General features: G+C 45.5%; 1 protein-coding gene across 4 annotated transcripts in view; it reads right to left on the reverse strand.

Moving 5' to 3' along the window:
• SPTBN1 (spectrin beta, non-erythrocytic 1) overlaps window positions 1-17322 on the reverse strand; it is a 192708-nt gene that overhangs the window by 54263 nt on the left and 121123 nt on the right. For all 4 annotated transcript variants that reach the window (XM_025868837.2, XM_073897698.1, XM_025868838.2 and 1 more), the window contains 5 exons: window positions 16188-16339; window positions 6607-6780; window positions 2835-2926; window positions 1393-1473; window positions 891-1006 (listed from right to left, as the gene is read on the reverse strand). In XM_025868837.2, the coding sequence (XP_025724622.1) occupies window positions 891-1006; window positions 1393-1473; window positions 2835-2926; window positions 6607-6780; window positions 16188-16339 (615 nt within the window). The remainder of the gene's footprint in view (window positions 1-890; window positions 1007-1392; window positions 1474-2834; window positions 2927-6606; window positions 6781-16187; window positions 16340-17322) is intronic.

Raw genomic sequence — 17322 nt, forward strand, 5'->3', positions numbered from 1 at the left:
TCTAAAAAGCTCCAGTACTACAAACAAATCCTCTTATATTTCAAATGCTTTTTCAAAGTAAGAAAAAGTGCCTATGACAGCTCCTGCTAAAAGCCTGGAATTAGGATTTTGTTAAGTAAGGGAGCTACAACCTGAGGGAATGCCCCACACAGGTCAGCTCCATGGCACCTGCAGTCAGTCTTTGGGGCCCTGCTGCATGGACTCTGAGTAGAGGGAGAAGTTCCGGGCAGGGCGTGGATGCTCTGCCTCTAGGTAGTCAGCCCTAAGAAGGGACTGTGAGTCCTAACCCTTCTTCCACCCACACGTTCCCATTTCCTGACACACCTTCCTCACTTAAGCTCTTCTTGCTCAAAGCAAACACTGCACAGCCTCCTATAAGCACCCCCCTCCAGGTCTGTATGCATTCATACCAAGGCTGCTTGCCGAAGAATGTTAGTCAACAAGCATTCACTGAGAGTCTATAGCAGGTTTCCTTCATTAAGCATCGCTGCTAAGAACTTTCAATGACTGATGAATAAGCTCTACAAATAGGGCTCCTACCCACCTTTCCAGGGGTAATTCCTATTATTGCTCTAAACACCATTCCCAATCAACTGTTAGTCCCCAAACACACCTTCCTTGCTCCTGGTTCTGCACCTCTGCTCATGCAAGTGCCTCTGCCTAGCAAGCCCTCTCCTTTCCAACACGTTTAAATCATACTTGTCTTTCAAGGCCTCTTCAAATATAATCCTTTGCACAAATCCTCAAGTAATTCCCACACCAAAATTAAGCTCCTCTTCCTGGAATAATTCCCAAAACACACTGCACAAATAAACTGACAGCAGATTTTCTATTAGCCCCTCACTATTAGAGATGCTAAAAGTCCCACCTTTCATCTCTCGAGTCCTTACCTTCCGGATCCAACAGTTTAGTGAGGCCAAGGTGCTGCTCTGCCAGGTTGAATGCGTTCTGCAGATTGTAGTGTGCATTGGACTTCTTTAGTTTGTCAAAATCTATCAGGTCAGGCCTATGCAGAACAAGAGTGGAGCATGACAAAAACCATGGCTTAAGAACACATATGACCAATGCGACATGATCATCACTCCAAAAATGGTACAAACTACCCCTTGGCAGGGTAAAACTCTCTATTATTATTTAATCATCAAACAATGAAACCTGATTTTTTAATAAACACTTCAAAGTTTATTAAGAGAGCTGAAGATAATAGGCAAACTTGTTTGGGAGAATTTACATATTCTCTCACATTTTCCTCACATGGAATGCAGGAATTCCCACCGAGGCGCAACATCTAAGGCAATGGATATGAGTGTCAAAAGTCACCCAGATCTGGGCAGAAAAAAGTCAACATTCTACCCCAAAACTGTTAGTATGATTTCTGAGGATGTGACTTACCGGTGTTTGTGTATCAGTGCGTTGAAGGCCATGCCGTCCCTCCAGCTCGTGGTGAAATTGTGAATGTTGACGTTCGGGTACCTAACAAAGACAAAAAAGCACAAGAGAAAAGGCAACAGAGTTACCAAATAAAGATTTACAGTTTTGCGAAATGCAGTGTTAGACACCTGGGTGGCTCAGTCGTTAGGTGTCTGCCTTTGGCTCAGGTCATGATCCCAGGGTCCTGGGATCGAGCCCGGCATTGGGCTCCCTTCCCTGCTCAGCAGGAGGCCTGCTTCTCCCTCTCCCACTCCCCCTGCTTGTGTTCCCTCTCTTGCTGTCTCTCTCTGTCAAATAAATAAATAAAATCTTTAAAAAAAAAAAAAAAGCTTGTACTATAAAAACGTGAGGCAATGAGTATCAATCAAAAGGACAATCAAGTCAGAACAAATATTGCTTCAACCTCAGCTTCCTATAAAATAAAAATAAAATACACACCCACATGGCTTTTCTTTCTTGGTAAGTCAATCAGACGAAAGATGTGAACTGAGTCTCTTAAATTTTAAACACCATGGTTACATAGGAAAAAGTGACCACAACCCCCAGAAATCTCTGAGACCTCTTTGCCTCCACTGGCTTTCCCCTCTGCCAGCGAAGATCCCAGGACCCTGCAGTCACTGAGATCTGAATTCTGGGGAGAGAGTGAGCAGCTGCGATTACCTATTCATGAGACACTGAGCTTTCTTTCTGAGATCACTGAATTGAATGAAGTTTTATAAACCAAGTATCTCCCTGAAAAACTTCCCTCTATTTGAGACCTACCCCTATTCATCACTCAGCTATTCTATGCCGTTTATAGACTTTGTATCTCTGGTTGATTAAAGGCTTCTAACTAAGTTGATCCTCTTATTAGGCATACCCTCTTTATGAGCTCCATACTTACCATTAATCACGTCTATTACAGTTACAACTGTCCTCAAAGTAGTTTAAGTAACTCTCTAGTTAACCTGGTAGGAAATTGGTTCTAAGTACTGTAAGACCTAACAATTTCAGGAACAGAACAGATGCAGTTCTCTAGAAAGTAATTTCACTAAAATTTCAAAGAAGAATACAGGGAAGGAAAACCAACACAGGTAATGTATAAAGACTACTCTTAAGTTGACTGCACAAAGCTTCCCCAAAGCAGCAAAAATTAAGAGAACACCCGCAACTGCTTTTTTAAAGTATCATGGACACGATTCTTCAACATGGTTTCAGGGTTTTAAAATGCAAGATATACTGCTCTCTGGAGCTCCCTGATAGAGAGAGAGAAACTCCTCTCGTGCTGTGAGCGAGCTACAATATCAGCCATCAGCTGCTTGCGAGTTAACGAGCCTTCTTGATGGAAGCAGTGGAGGAGACGGCTGTCAGCATCGCAGAGAGGTGGCTGCAGTGGCCCCAGACCCCGGGGGGCTCAGACTCACCCTGCCGTCTTCATTTGGCACCACAACAGTAACGCGTCCTTGGCAGATTTCTTCTCCTTGTTGTCTTCAGTCTCTACACTGATGTCTTGGATCTAAGATTGACAAACAGGTAGGAGACGAAGACATGGCTCAGCTGCGAGGAACGGCCACTGAAGAACCGTTCTACACATACACAAAGAGTAAGCTTCAGATCACAGCCCAGCTGGCACAGACTGTCTACTGTGCCAAAGAAAACTGCTTTCTTCAAGGTTCACCTCACCACAACACCAACCAGGTTTTCCACTTTGCACACAGATAGGAAGGAGTGAAGAGTACTTACCTGAATGCCGTCCCAGAACCCCCCCATTAGGGGTCACTTCTAACCTCAAAAGAGCCCATCTTCCCAACTACAAGTGCTCACTGTAAACACCCTGCACCTCGCCAGACCCCAGAAAAATCTTCGGTTCAGTTTTTTAGAACCAGATGTTTTTCACACTAGGATGCATGTCCCTCATTCATGAGGACAGCATATATACCTTTTCCTAAAAGCAGACCCAAATTCTCAGAGAAAGCATGCACATGGTGGGCTTCCATGGTCAGTGCTATAGTCTGAATGTCTGTGGCTCTCCCAAACTCTTATGTTCAAATCCTAACTCCCAAAGGTAATGGTATTACCATTATTAGGTATTAGGAGGTGGGGCCTAGCAAAGGGCAGGATCCTTATGAACAAAACTAGTGCCTTATTAAAAAAAAAAAAAAAAAAGGCTCCAGAGAGATCCTTAGTGTTTCCACCACGTGAGGACCCAGTGACAAGTTTGCAGCCAGAATAGGGCCTTACCAGACCATGCTGGCTTGATCTCAGACTTAGCCTCCAGAACTGTGGGAAATGAATTTCTATTGTTTGTAAGCTGCCTTGTCTATGGTGTTTTGTTATAGCAGCCCGAATGGACTAAGACAGTCTGCATTCATAAGCCACACATGGAGAGCATAAAAGCAATATTATACACAGAGCCTGGTCTACTGGCACCAACGTCAGCCTGCCTGGTTCTAAAACCTGTGTGTCCCCGGGCCAACTCCGCAGCTTCCCACCTGAAGAACGGCAACAGCAACAATGGCTGTCTCACTGCACTGCTGTGCACTTACACGGAACAAGGATATGAAGTGCTGAGCTCCTAGAGAGGAACCCGTAAATGTTACCACCCTACCAGTTATGTGATTTTAGACAAATGCTCTAAATACCCTTTTGCCTTTAGATTCTTGCCTATAATACTACAGTGTGGGACGGGGATGGTGTTGGCCTAGAAGGCTGCCTGCCATCTTTTAGCTCCAGCTATTCCAAGCTTCCCTGCCCTGGTCCGTCATGGGTCTTCCTATTTAATCTAAAGACATGCTCCAGAATTCTTTCTGGAAAAGAGACAGAAGAATAACATATAAATACAAGATTAAAAAGTTAGGAACTTTCAACTAGGAAAAACCTCTAGAAATTGAAATAATTATACTTCTAAAAAAATTACCCTTTTTTAACTGTGCTAAGTATGGGAAGTATGAATCTGCATAAACTCCAAACTCTATTATTAGGATCATTAGTTTTTGTGGAGAAAGTAAATGTGAAAGAATAACCTTATTCAAGGGGTAAGACACAGACTCATCGGGAAAGGCAGGTAGAATTCTACGCATTAACCCCTGTCAACCTTCTCATGCTTGTGTGTGAAGAACGGAATCTATTTTCAAACTTGGTCATTCAGAAACACAGTCTATCCTTCTGAAAGGATTTACAGGAAGCAAGACTTTCCTTCCAGTTTCCCACAACACCCTTTACTCTCTCTTAAATGGACAAGAAAATCAAACCTATATGTCATCATTAGTATTTAATGGATAACTGCTATGCACAGACCTGGCAGGTCAGGTCCTGAGAGCTCTGGACACGCGTGTGTGTGCACTGGGAATGTAAACAAGGCTGTATATTCAGGAGCTGGGGGAAAGAGAGATCTCTGTGGAATGTGGAGAAACTTCACAGAGGAAGCAGAAAGTGAGCTGGGCTTTGGCTGATGCAGAATCAATACCTATTTGCAGAATGGGTACTGATTTAATACAGCTGCTAGATGGAGGAAGCGAGGTCACATAAGACGCCCACACTGCAGGCCATGCAGTGACATCAGCAGCCTAGATTTCTTGCCTTAAAGGAAAGAGAAAGTTCGTATCAGCATTCACAAGTTCAAGTACAGAAAAAGGCAAGCTGTCAGGAAGCTAATTAGTCCATGACTCAACCCAGTTCATGCTGAGAATCCTGGAAAGGGCTGCATGTGCTGGCTCACCAACGGGCAATGACCTGATGTGAAGAGTGGCCACCATCAGGATGCCCTTCCACTCTCTGATCACTACAGGCCAAAGGCAAGAGAAAGAGAACTTTATACTCTACAAAACTGAGGTGAAGCTCAAGGAGGGTCCTACTAATTCCACTTCTGTTGGCCTAAGAATGAGAGCTATAATTAATGAATTTAATGGTATTGACTACATTTTCAAATCATTTAAGAACTGACAGAAACCTACATGAGAGTTCTGTTTGCAAAACAGTCACTGATTGTATAATTAACTCCATTCATGATTTCATCTTCAACAGTGGTTCCCTGTTCAGAACTACGTAAGTGGGAATCACTGGGGCTGCGACCCAGAGAATCTGAATTAGTAAAAAGCTTTCCCAAGGCCTCAGAGGATCACGAGGCTTGGGAACCACCCATTCAGGGAGTTTCTTCGGACAGCTCTGCTTCAGCTCCTACCCCTCCTCCCACATACACACCCAGAACACTGTTAACGCAAACCCACTCCCTGGGGAAATGAGAAAGAAAATGACTGGTTACAGGCTGATTTCAGAGTTTTAAGAAGAATACAAAGAGAACTATAACGTGATTTCTGTGTCTGCCCTTTTTTGGTGAGATTTTTGTTTAGCCAGAAAAATCAATCAGACTTTCTATCAAAGGTGTGGAACAGGAAGGAAAGGCACAGAGAACAGAGCCACCCAGGAGACAGGACTGTTAGGACATCTGTTTGCAGAGTAACCTGATTCCGGCATTTCAATTCTAGCTGAAAAGTGGGAGCAGGAAGCCCTGCCTGGAGAAAGAGCCGGTGACCAGGCCAGAGGTGCTCCACAGGACTGGAATTCTGAGCTCCCTCTTAAAGGGTCAGAAGCAAGCGCTGTAGCCCGGACCGGCCCTGTAATCTTGGATAAGGCCCCTCCCTTTCCTCACAAAGTGAAGAAATTAGACAGAATGACCTTGAGAGTACCTTCTGGCTTAGAGTACTTCTATACTTGGAGGCTTCCCCTCGAGTATAACAAAGCCATAAAATCGTCATCAATTCACACAAGCATAAGGCTTCTGCACATTTCCCCTGAACACCACTTCCTCACATCCAAAGGAAAATGAGAAAGTGAAAATGGAGCCCACCCAGCTTCTCCTAAAAATATTCCAGGATATGTGCTACAACCCGGTGAAGTTCAGTCAGCCTAATGCCAGTAACCTAGCGTCAACCACATCTCTATCTTTGCTCTTGAAAGCTTAGGGGCAGACACCAGTTGTTTAGAGTGGCGGGCAGGGATGCAGCCCAGAAACCCCCTTATCTGACAAGAGAACTTTTCAGGGGCTGGCAAAACTGAGGGAGGATGTGGTAGCTGCCACCTGCCGACGGCAGCTGAATGCGACACACAGCTCTGCACCCCTGACTCTGGGATGCCATTTCAACCTGGTCTTCCTGGTTCCTCTGGAATGGGGAGAATCCTGGGGCCAAGCGTCCTTACCTGGAAGCGCAGGATGATGGTCCAGATGAGGCCGAGGGTCAGCCGGTGGTTCCCATCCACGATGTCATGGGAGCCCATGTTCTCAAGATGGACTCTCTGCTCCTTCAGAAACTGAAGGGCCTTGTCCACATTCTCCAGACAGTGGATGCGCATTCGTCCCTTGGTGGGTTTAGGCTAGAAACAGAGGAGCAGAAGGTGGAAACAGATCATCTAACAGGGCAGAAATAGGCTGGGAGCTACTGCCCAGAGTTCACACGTGCCCATTCATGCAGCGCTGCCCTACCCAAACCAAAACATTCAAAAACGTGTGTGCTCGCTCAGTACAAGGACAGTATTTACCTAACAAGAGCAAAGTTTACTGAAGGGACGGTGATCCCTCTTCAGAGGTTTGTTTAATCCTGCAAGGGCACAGGTTACAAATGAGCACAGAGGCTGGAAGGTTAGAGAGAAAGGAACCCAATCTCCCTAAAGGGTTTCAGAGGTACTGGCAGGTACTGCTGCCACCCGCACAATTTTCTGCAGATGCATGGCAAAACATGCCTGAGGAATTTTCTGACTGCTTTAAACATAAAAATAGGTTTGCTCCTTGCAGGTCTGGGTTGTTTCCTAAGGCTGGCTCAAAATGAAAAGGGGACACACTACCAAATGAGAATGTCCAAGTGGCAGTTCATGAGGGTGATGCGGAGGGCTGAGAGAAAGGGTGTAGAAGGACAAAGGAAAAGACAGTATGAGAGCAGTGTAATTTGAATACCCCAATGTCTCTTCCTTTTACCCAGTTATATCTAATCGAAGCAGCTCTGGGAAGGTGAACATTTTGAATAAATGAAGCAAAAGATCAAGCCACACACCCAGGAAATTCTCTGTGGGTCTCCGTCATCTACTGGGTCTAGAGCAAGCTCATACCTCCACCGCCTGGCTCTGTCCTTTCCTCCTATCCATTTCCCAGCACAGCCCCCACTAGCCCGGGCTGCACCTCAGGCTGATGCTGCTTCCGGCTCTCCCAGGGTCTTTCCCTCTCATGTCTTTTCAATGACTGTGCACCTGACTAAGGAGACAGGGGTCCACTGACCCTGTGCTGTTTCAAACCCGAAGTATCCTGGTGCCAAGGACTGCAGAGCAATGAGGACTAGGCCATTCTCCTAACTGTAGCACACAGTCAAGTGTGACTCAAAGGGGGCAACAAAGGTCCTTTCCTAACTGAGCGTGAGAGAAACAGTGTGGATGGAATCAGAAGGGGCTAAAGAGGAGGGGAACAGGGAGTAGACGGGGGGGGGGGGGGGGGGGGGGGGGGGGCTGATGGTATCTTCCCAGGCTCCATCAGGTATAACCACTGTTCTTTCAGACTTGATCTCGAAAAACTCAATCGCAAACACACAAGACCTTTCTCCAAGCCTCTATTTTCTCTCTACAAAATCTCAGTGGAACCTATGTTCTTTTCCACATCCATGTGGGTACAAGGTGTGAGTGGGGCAGGATGGTGATAAAGGTCCATTTCCCTGCAGGTTGACAAGGTCTAATGCCACATCACAGGGACACCAGTGGATGCAACTGGCTATGCCAGATGAGCTATGGATAGTTCACTACAGACCCAGGTGCAACTCAAGTCCCTGAAAAGCACCAGCCATTGGAAACACCAGGGCATGAGACACAGGAAGGAACTGGAAAAAAATTTTTAGACAAACCTCTTCAGGTAAAATGATCAGACTCCTTCAAATGGTTAAAAAACAAACAAACCTCATGAACTTCCAAAAGGCAGGGAAAAAAAAAAGGAAAACTTTCAGGAACCACTCCTCTTTTTTATAATTCCCCCCCAAATCAATCCAAGATTGGGGTGGGGGGGGAGGAGGAACTCCCTTTCCCTAAAATTTCCCTACTGCTCACGGCCTTTTATCTTTTTCAGTCATCAAACACGAGCAACCAGCTCTATGCAATATGCTTCTGTTGGACAATTCGACACAGAGGACAAGTGTGCTGTTGAAATGCCTACATTCAAGTTACAATTTCACCACTTTCTAGCAAACCAGAGCCTTACTTCTCAGCTGTTTACCCATAAACTGGTTAGAATACCAATAATTATCTCAAAGGGCTGTTACATAAATGAATGGTAAACTTACCATTACAGCATTCTCAAACACACAAAATGTTTCTCTACCAGCAAAGGGCACCTCAAGTCTTTTCCTCCCAAAAATTCTACTTAAAAAAAAGGGGACTCCCATCTCTCCCTGTATTTAGATATAATACACCTCTCTGGAGACAACAGGAAATATTTAGGCCCTAGACAGAACTTTCCCACTAAGAGCCTGAGAAGTTGACATACTTCAACTGAAAGGCCAGCTCAAAATCAGGAGAAACTGTGTCTCCAAACAGTGATGATGATAATACCACTCTTCTAATCCTGACACCCCAAATTAAATTCTGGACTGGAATGGAAAGAAAAAGTGGTAGAGAAAAATGTGGCTCGGTGGTGTCCTGATGGAGGGGAAAGGGTGTGAAAATACCCAAACCTTGACACTTGTGGCTTCTGTACATAGTAAGCACTCTGTAGTAGTTCAAAGCTTATTAGGAAACAAGTCTGAGAAACATGATTTACAGACATTTTAAATATTATTACTGCTCTGTAGCTACTAATTCAAACTGGGCTAAGTACTGCACAGTAACAATTAGTACATGTGCTTTATTACCTCAGTCCCTTTACCACCCTCACGTTTCTCAAACACTTCCCCACATTTCATCTCCGTCGAAGCTCACTCATCTGCAGTGGCCCATTCACGCCTTCTAAGCCAAAAGAATAAATAAGACATGGTGAGGTTAAATGATTCATTGGTGGCACAGTAGGATGGGGAGTAAGAAGCAAGAGTAAAACTCAAGAACACCAGCTGCCAGGTCTCCTGTATGCCTCAGGGAGTGCTTCTACCCTGTTTTAGGGCACAGTAGCTGGGCAAGCTTAGGGAGCAGTGATGACAGGAAATTAATTTTAGTAAGTATGAGTGATCTCACAGAGCTGTACCTTGAAACACACTGGTCATTAAAACAGCAGAGCTCCCAAGATCCAAACATTCTCAGCTGCCACTGACTGAGCAACTATGTTAACCTCTTTGTGAGGTGGTTAATGACAGTTATCACATTTAATCCTCAGAGTAACACCGTAGAATAATTACCACTTCGCGAGGAGAAGACACTGGTTTAGACAGATGGGAGTAATCCATGCCGCAAGGATTCCAAAGCTCATTCTCTTCCTGCTACACCAAGAACCCGGAGTGGTGCACATTTCCACGTGAAAGGAAACAGACTTGGTTCCCATCTGGCAGATAGGTTTCATTTTTTTTAAGTGCTATTTTTATATTATTAAACTTCCAACCTCTTAAAAGGAAAAAAGAGATAACAATGGAGAAAACTGAACACAATGGAATTAGGGGGAGGGGTGCAGTCCTCAGTAATAAACACTTTCTTGAGGCCGCGCCCCAAGAGCGGCTGAGTCTGCCATGAAAAGGAGTGTTCCCTGTCTTGCCTCCATTAATTATTGTCAAATTTCCACCGTGACGCTGGTGTGTCCCTACCGCAACGTGTGCCTTTCTGTCCTTGAGGTCACTTCTGATGGGGCAGCCTGAAATGCCATTCCCGTGGAGACAGGACTGACCCCAGACCCCCGTGTGATGCAGAAACGAGTGGCCGTTGTGGTGGCAGCAGGACAACGGTTCCTCTGAGGAAATGCCCATTTTTACGGATCCTCCTTTGAATCATTTTAATGAGCTTCCCTGCTCTTGTAGGCACTTTTCCTGTTTCCCTTCCCAAGGTCCCTTCTAGTCCCCAGTCTTTATCAAGCACAGCTCTATCCTAGGCCTCACCCCAGGCCCATCTTTTTTCAGACTCCAAAGGAGGAGTGGAAATTACGGGGCTAAAGAACCACCTCTAGCACCTAACAACACAATTCCTATTGCTTATTAGAGCTACTTGTCCGAGCCCTGCCTCAGAGAGGCAGTGTGGCCTTGGGCAAATCCACCCGAGTGGACCCAATGCCTTTAGAAAGCAACAAAGGAGCTGGATGGTCCCCGGTCCACCATTCTGCCTCCACTGCCTGCCGATCCTTGAGTTTGAATCTATTATCCCCTGCACAGTGTCAGGATCTGCAGAACTACAGAATAATCACAATGGCAGGGTTTCTGTCAGAGCAGAGATGGCAAAGAGAAAACAAATGTTTCCTACAGCGATCTGGCCTCCTTGAGTAAAACAGGAAGACATAGGGAAGGATTTCTCGCAGGGTATTTTGGTAGGCCCCCTGAGGGTTGGGGCCATGCTGTTCCACCCTGGAACCCCCACTCCCTCAGATTTTCTCTATGGGTGTCCCAAGTCACCTTGAAGCCACCTGGAGCAAGAGTTCTCCAAGGGTTGCAGGGTGGACAGAGCACCAGCCCTGGGAAGTGGGAGAGGCTGACTCTAGGACTCTACCTGCCAAACTAGCTGGATGGCCCGGCTGGCTGCTTACTCTGACTCTCAGTACCTATGAAATGAAGGGATCTAACTTAGGGGTCACCAAAGTCACTTCCAGCTATAAAATACAACATATGTGCCGAAGAGTGGAAGGCTTACTAATGTGCAAGGTGAATTCTCACGTGCCCACTGATCCCTTGCTCCGTTCAAGAGGAAATGGAGGAAAGACACCAACTGGTCTCCACGTACAACGTGACAGACACTTATGTCTTTTTTAATCAAAAATAGTTTGACCACACACACACACACACACACACACACACACACACACACACGGCTCTACTTAATTCAGATGGTAGGATGGGAAGGACTAAATCCAAAGTCTCCTCCAATACAATACAAAGCCAAACTCACTTCACACTAAGTCCCCCGTCAAGTTTTGAGCTTTCACGAGTATAAATGATTCTTTTCCGGTTAGAATTAATCAAGGAATAACACACTGTGTCCCATTAGGTCCTGTCTCCTCACTGACTGGGACCTCTCCCAATGAGTATTTTCCTCCAGGAGGGCTCAGCAGGAAAGGAGGGCACCAACAAACAGGAGAGTGGACTGGAGGCCAGGTTCTCTGACTTACTAGTCACACTGGCCCTGGGCAAGATCCTGGTGCCCTCTGCCTACTTCTTCCATAAAGCCCAACTGCCCACTTCATTAGACTGTGAGAACTCAGTGAGATCGCGGACATGACAGTATATACTAAAAAGCAAGACACGCTCAAGTTACCATCATCACTCTTTCCAAAAACAAACTCCAATTTAGCTGGGATGCTTTCCTACCCCAGGTCCTTCCTGATGCTCACCACCAAATGTGCTCCTCACTCTTCCTCACAGCAGACACCTGACCCTTATCTTCTCCGGCCATCCACACCTGAACCCCTCCCTCCTGGATCCTGCTGGAACCCCACCCACTTGCCATCCACAAGGCTTGTTGCCCCTTCCCAACTCTAGGGCTTTGGGACCATTCACTCGGTCCTTTATTGTGCACACCTAGCACTATTAATTCACGTTTTGCACTTTTTGCAGTTAAAATTAGACTGCAATTTAATGGGGTGTTCCTCTGTTGCTGTTTGTTCAAAACAAAAGAAAAGTCTCCCAAACAAATGACATGACAGACAACAGGTAGATTCTGTGGCCAGTTCACAAAACCCCATTTCAACAACAATACATGCCAGTATGGCTCTCCTAACAAAGGCTTTATGTAAAACTCACTTGGGCGCAGTTCAACACAGGATTTAAGGCTTAACAAATCTCATGGTAAATCTATCTTCCCCACCTAGCTCAGCCTGTTTTGGAATTAACAGTGGCGAAGAAAAAAAAATCCTGTTGATTTCTCTTCTTTGACGCTGAATAACAGAGTAAGACGACAGAATATCAGGAAAACAACAGGCAAGCAAAAACCAGTGCTATCTGCAATTGGAAATGACAGGAGCTGGGGGGGAAGGGCAGAGGTGTTCAGAAAACCCTGTCCTCTCTGGGTCAGAGGTGAGTGCTCTGGGGGGGAGGGTAGAGTGTTCAGAAAACCTTGTCATCTCTGCATCGGAGGCGAGTGCTCTGTCTGGCAAGAACAAGGCAGAAAACTGGCGGCCTTACTTAGAAGCATTCTTCACTAATGAGGCCCATGGAGGCACAGGCAAGCCTCAAACCTGGGTTGTGACCTGTGGGATCCACTCTACCCCCAAAGTCTAAGCCTGACAATGTTACTCCCAAGGCCCTGGGATCTGGGACCAATGACAAAGTAACTGACACAGGTTCTGTGGTCATAGCTTTGATCTGCTCAGTTGATGCTGAAGTCAAGGGTGGGCCTCTATTTTTTAGGGGAATTTTTAAGCAACACCTTCATGAAGAGTTACAGTCCACCGTAATTTCGGAGTAAGATATTGGAAAAAAATTTTTTTTTAGTCAACAACCCAATCCCACCCAAGTCTGAAAAGCTTCCTGGCTCAGCCTCAGAGTTTCCTCATTGCTCCACAGACTGATATACCTAAGGCAAAGACAGGGACATCTCCAGACACAGGTCCTGTCCAAGCGAGGACCCCAGAAGGGGAGTGCTGCCTTCTGACATTCCCAATACAGCAGTATCAAGTGCCTTGATAACCCAAATGCCTACTTAACTTTTTCAGGGGCGCCTGGGTGGCTCAGTTGTTAAGCGTCTGCCTTCCGCTCAGGTCATGATCCCAGGGTCCTGGGATCAAACCCCACATCGGGCTCCCTGCTCAGCGGGAGGCCTGCTTCTCCCTCTCCCACTCCCTCTGCTTGTGTTCCTGCTCTTGCTGTCTCTCTGTCAAATAAATAAAATCTTAAAAAAAAAAAAAAAAAAAACTTGTTCAAATATAATTCGAATTCTACTGAGCCGAAAGCGGACGGAGTTAGGGTGAAATTGTCTGGGTCGTTAAGCTAATGTTTCTTTGAACTTTACTCAGTAAAAATCAGACAAATTTCCTCCTCTGTAAAGAAGGATTAACTGCCTCCAAGAATTTATTAGTAAAGTAAATTTAGATATTCTAGTTTTTCAGACATTCATCTGTTATATACTGCCAAGCTGATGGTAAGGCATGGGACTAAAATGCCGACTGAGACACAGGTCCAGATGGAAGGCAAACGTTTATATCACACAGGGTTTGGTTGGGGTCACTGGTGCAGAAAGCCCAGAGCTGACTGAATGCTATCTGACCATACACGTTTAGCTGTGGACAAGAATTTATCCGGGCCTGGAAGCTCTAACCGCCTCATTAGTTTTGTACTCTGAATATGCAAGGATCCTTTGGGGCAAGCCCTCAAGGAGGTCATCTCCTTCAGGGATGGTCTCTAACTGGAGTCCCCAGCAGCCTCCACTGCCAACAGGAGAGAATAGTTTTGTGTCCCCTCCAGAAAATTCCATGAACCAAATAAACCACGGGGCCAAACAGGCTGAAAATCTTCAGTCCGAATGAACAAGAGCTTTAGCTCACTCTATGGTATTCTTATTTTTGGAATAAGAAGATTAATCAGACTGCCCAACCTATAATCAGGGTAGGCTGTGAGGAATGAATAACAAAAGAAGCTAAGGCACTTGGGGGTTCACAAAGTGGTATGTCACTGCTAAACACGATTTCTGGCACTGACTGCCTGAGAGGCTGCAGATGGAGTCCATCCTATGTTCTTCCCCACCCCTACTCTCCTAGGTCTCTCTGGGTGACTTAAAAAAAAAAAAAAAGTACTGATAACAGCAAATAGAGGGAGGAGTGGGAGGGATCTACACATGACTAAGAATTATGCTTTGTTAGTGGCTTTCTTTTTCCCCACTTAAGTTCTTGTTACCCTGTTCAGAATAAAGGGCAATGGGACTGATCCCACTTGTTATGAGGGTATTATCGAAGACAAAATCTTCTCAGTGTTCAAGAATTATGGACCTTCAAAGGTGAACACTTTACTCCCTACAGCCTGGCAGACTGAACCCTACTGGAACCAAAATAAATGTTCAAATTAATTTCTATCCACATGACCTTTAAATAATTTTTTAGCTATTTTCAAAAACAAGCAAAATAAAATCAATCAATAATCACACTAGACATTTATGAAGAAAAAATGAGTTGAGAAGTAGGGGGAAATGTCTGCTTACAAAAATTAAATTTAGGGGCGCTTGGTTGGCTCAGTCAGTAGAGCATGCGAGCCTTGATCTTGGGCTTAGAAGTTTGAGCCCCACATTGAGTGTAGAGATTATTTAAAAATAAAATCTTTAAAACCCCCCCCAAAACCCAAAAAATTAAATTTAAAGGTACATATCGCAATAATTCTACCCTAGGTTCTCACACAAGACACACTTCAAAAAAAACATATCAAAATGCAGTAAATGACGGGTCGATTTATCCTACCCTCTCGAGCCCAAGTGCCCGCAATCTCACCCTCTCGAAACTACTTTCAGGGCAGCCGTCATGGTCTTGAGCAGAAGCCTCCTTTATTTTTTGAGTTTGTTTAGCTTGACCCAAAACTCTCAAAGAGGATGAGGTAACAAGACCTGCTTGCTTGGGGAACAAAGAGCAGAGACAAAACTCACTACAGGCGAGATGGGGCCTCACTATCTCTTACAGGACTCCGTTCTTGAACACAGGGGCAGGGAGAGAGAAACTCTGTGTTTTTACCCGGGCTCAAGAGGCGATCCTGTTGGTAGGCTAGTAACAGGGCAGAGGTATATGGGTCGGTCTGCATACAGACCCGTGCGGCTGTCAAGTTCCAGGGTGGAGCTCAAGTTAAAAATAAGGCTTTCTGGCAGCCCTGCCAACCAGCAGCGTCATAGTTTCCCGGTGACGTCACTACAGGTGTGGGGCTCTATCCCTGGGTGTCAGTGTTTGGCCTGGTCCCACCACCACCTATGGAACTACATGTGCTCTGGTACAATTTAGCATCTATTTTCAAACCGACACCAGACAAAACCTGTTGGGTCAGTTACAGGGACTGCTTTAGGGTTCATAAACAAAAGTCACATCAGAGACAGCCGCAGTAGCTCTGGGAAAGAGAATGGGAATAGAACTTTCTGTGTAGGCTGACAATTCCCCTGCCCAAAAAGGCACCACGAACTGATCAGAAGCTCTGTGTTTCCAAGGAGACGACAAAACACCAGCCTCTCCCTCCACCCCCAAAATAAAAAGTGTGCAAGGAAAAGAAAGCAAAAAACATCAGAGACTACTGAATTCAATTCTTGCCACCTTGTAACGGCAGCTCAGATTTTCCAGACAATCTGTAAGAGACAGATTTAAAATTATTCCATGACCTCGTGGGATACAGATTCACCTTGGAGCCAGTGCACGAGTCTGGCCCTGCAATTTCCAGCACCGTGCCCTGTGTAACAGGGGACACCAGCCAAGATCTTTCAGACCAAGGGTAGTAACCTCACAAATTACCAGAACAAGGCCACTTAATTACAGTTCAAGAACATCAGCTAGACTCACAATGGTACACAGGAATTTTCCCGACATGCTCATCTCACTATCAAGGTTCTTCTTCTCAAAAACATCAATCATTAATTGCAAAATTCATCAGGAAACACAAGTCCACACTTGATTTTTTCAAAAAAATTCCCTGACCTATGGTGCAAAGTCACTTAATAATAGTGCCACTTACCAGCCTCTCTCCGGAGAGGACTTCCAGGAGCTTGATGAGCATCCGTCCATCTCGAAGGTCAGTGTACAGGTCTGTGATCCGGCAGGACACTCGGGCGAGGTGGGAATTGACCCACTTGGTGAAGGTCTTCTTTTGCACGGCTTCGCGCTCATCTGCAAGCAGAAGAGAGCTCACTTTACCACCAATTACAGCATGGCCACAGCAGCTATGTGCTAGCAGGGTCAAAAGACCCCAAAGGAAGAACAGGAAAACTAAATTCTGAATGAAACCTCAACTTAGCTCCTCTTAAGCAAGATCAACTCTTCAGGAATGTAAGAACCATACAACCCTTGAACACATCCAAGCCTCTCAGCATACCACCAGCAGAATATCCTTGCTCTCATTCACTTCATTTTCTTTGCTCTCTGCTGAACAGGCCAGAGGATACAGTGGATCACAGGAGGGGTCCAGTGCAGCCCTGCCCAGTAGCATGACACTTGGTCAAGTTTCTAATGTACACGTTGCAGCTACTATTATTCCTCCAAAAGGCGTGTGCTAGGGAAGTACACAGTATAGGGAGGGATGTGGGGTAGAAAAACTAAGGAGACAGCAAGAAATTGCTTCCCTCATGTATAAAGGATCGGAAGATGAGTTCACTCATGACCTTGACTTTAATGACACTCTTACCTGCCAAGTCACACGTCCCATGAATAACAGAGAAAATGGCAAGCAACTTGGTGAGGTACAAAGAGATCCAGCCGGGCACTGGGAGAGCAGGGCCTGGGCCCAAGGTTTCACCAAAAATGTGCTGAGATACTGGGTTCAGGGCCCCCTTCCATAAGATGGAAATTCACTGAAAATTCAACTGCTAGTTTATGGTCTAAAGTGTGGTAGTTGAACATCCAAGTCATCTAGAACACAGTATTAAGTTTTTCAAGCCTCAGTGAACAAGTTCTGTCCAATTCAAAGCCTAAAACGCTAGACACATCTGCCCAGAACTGGCCTTTCACATCCACACAAACAAGCTTCCAAACTTCTTGCCTCTGCAGAATGTTCTAAATGCAGGCTGCTGAAACTTTCAATAGGGATGCACAGAATGTACCCCGTACCCATTTGTACTATTTTCTACAGAGATACCCTTCTGTCAGTTACTCAC

The sequence above is a fragment of the Callorhinus ursinus genome, unplaced genomic scaffold (assembly GCF_003265705.2).
Source record: "Callorhinus ursinus isolate GAN/ISIS: 27379988/994484 unplaced genomic scaffold, GSC_fseal_2.0 scaffold10, whole genome shotgun sequence".
NCBI classification, from domain to species: domain Eukaryota; kingdom Metazoa; phylum Chordata; class Mammalia; order Carnivora; family Otariidae; genus Callorhinus; species Callorhinus ursinus.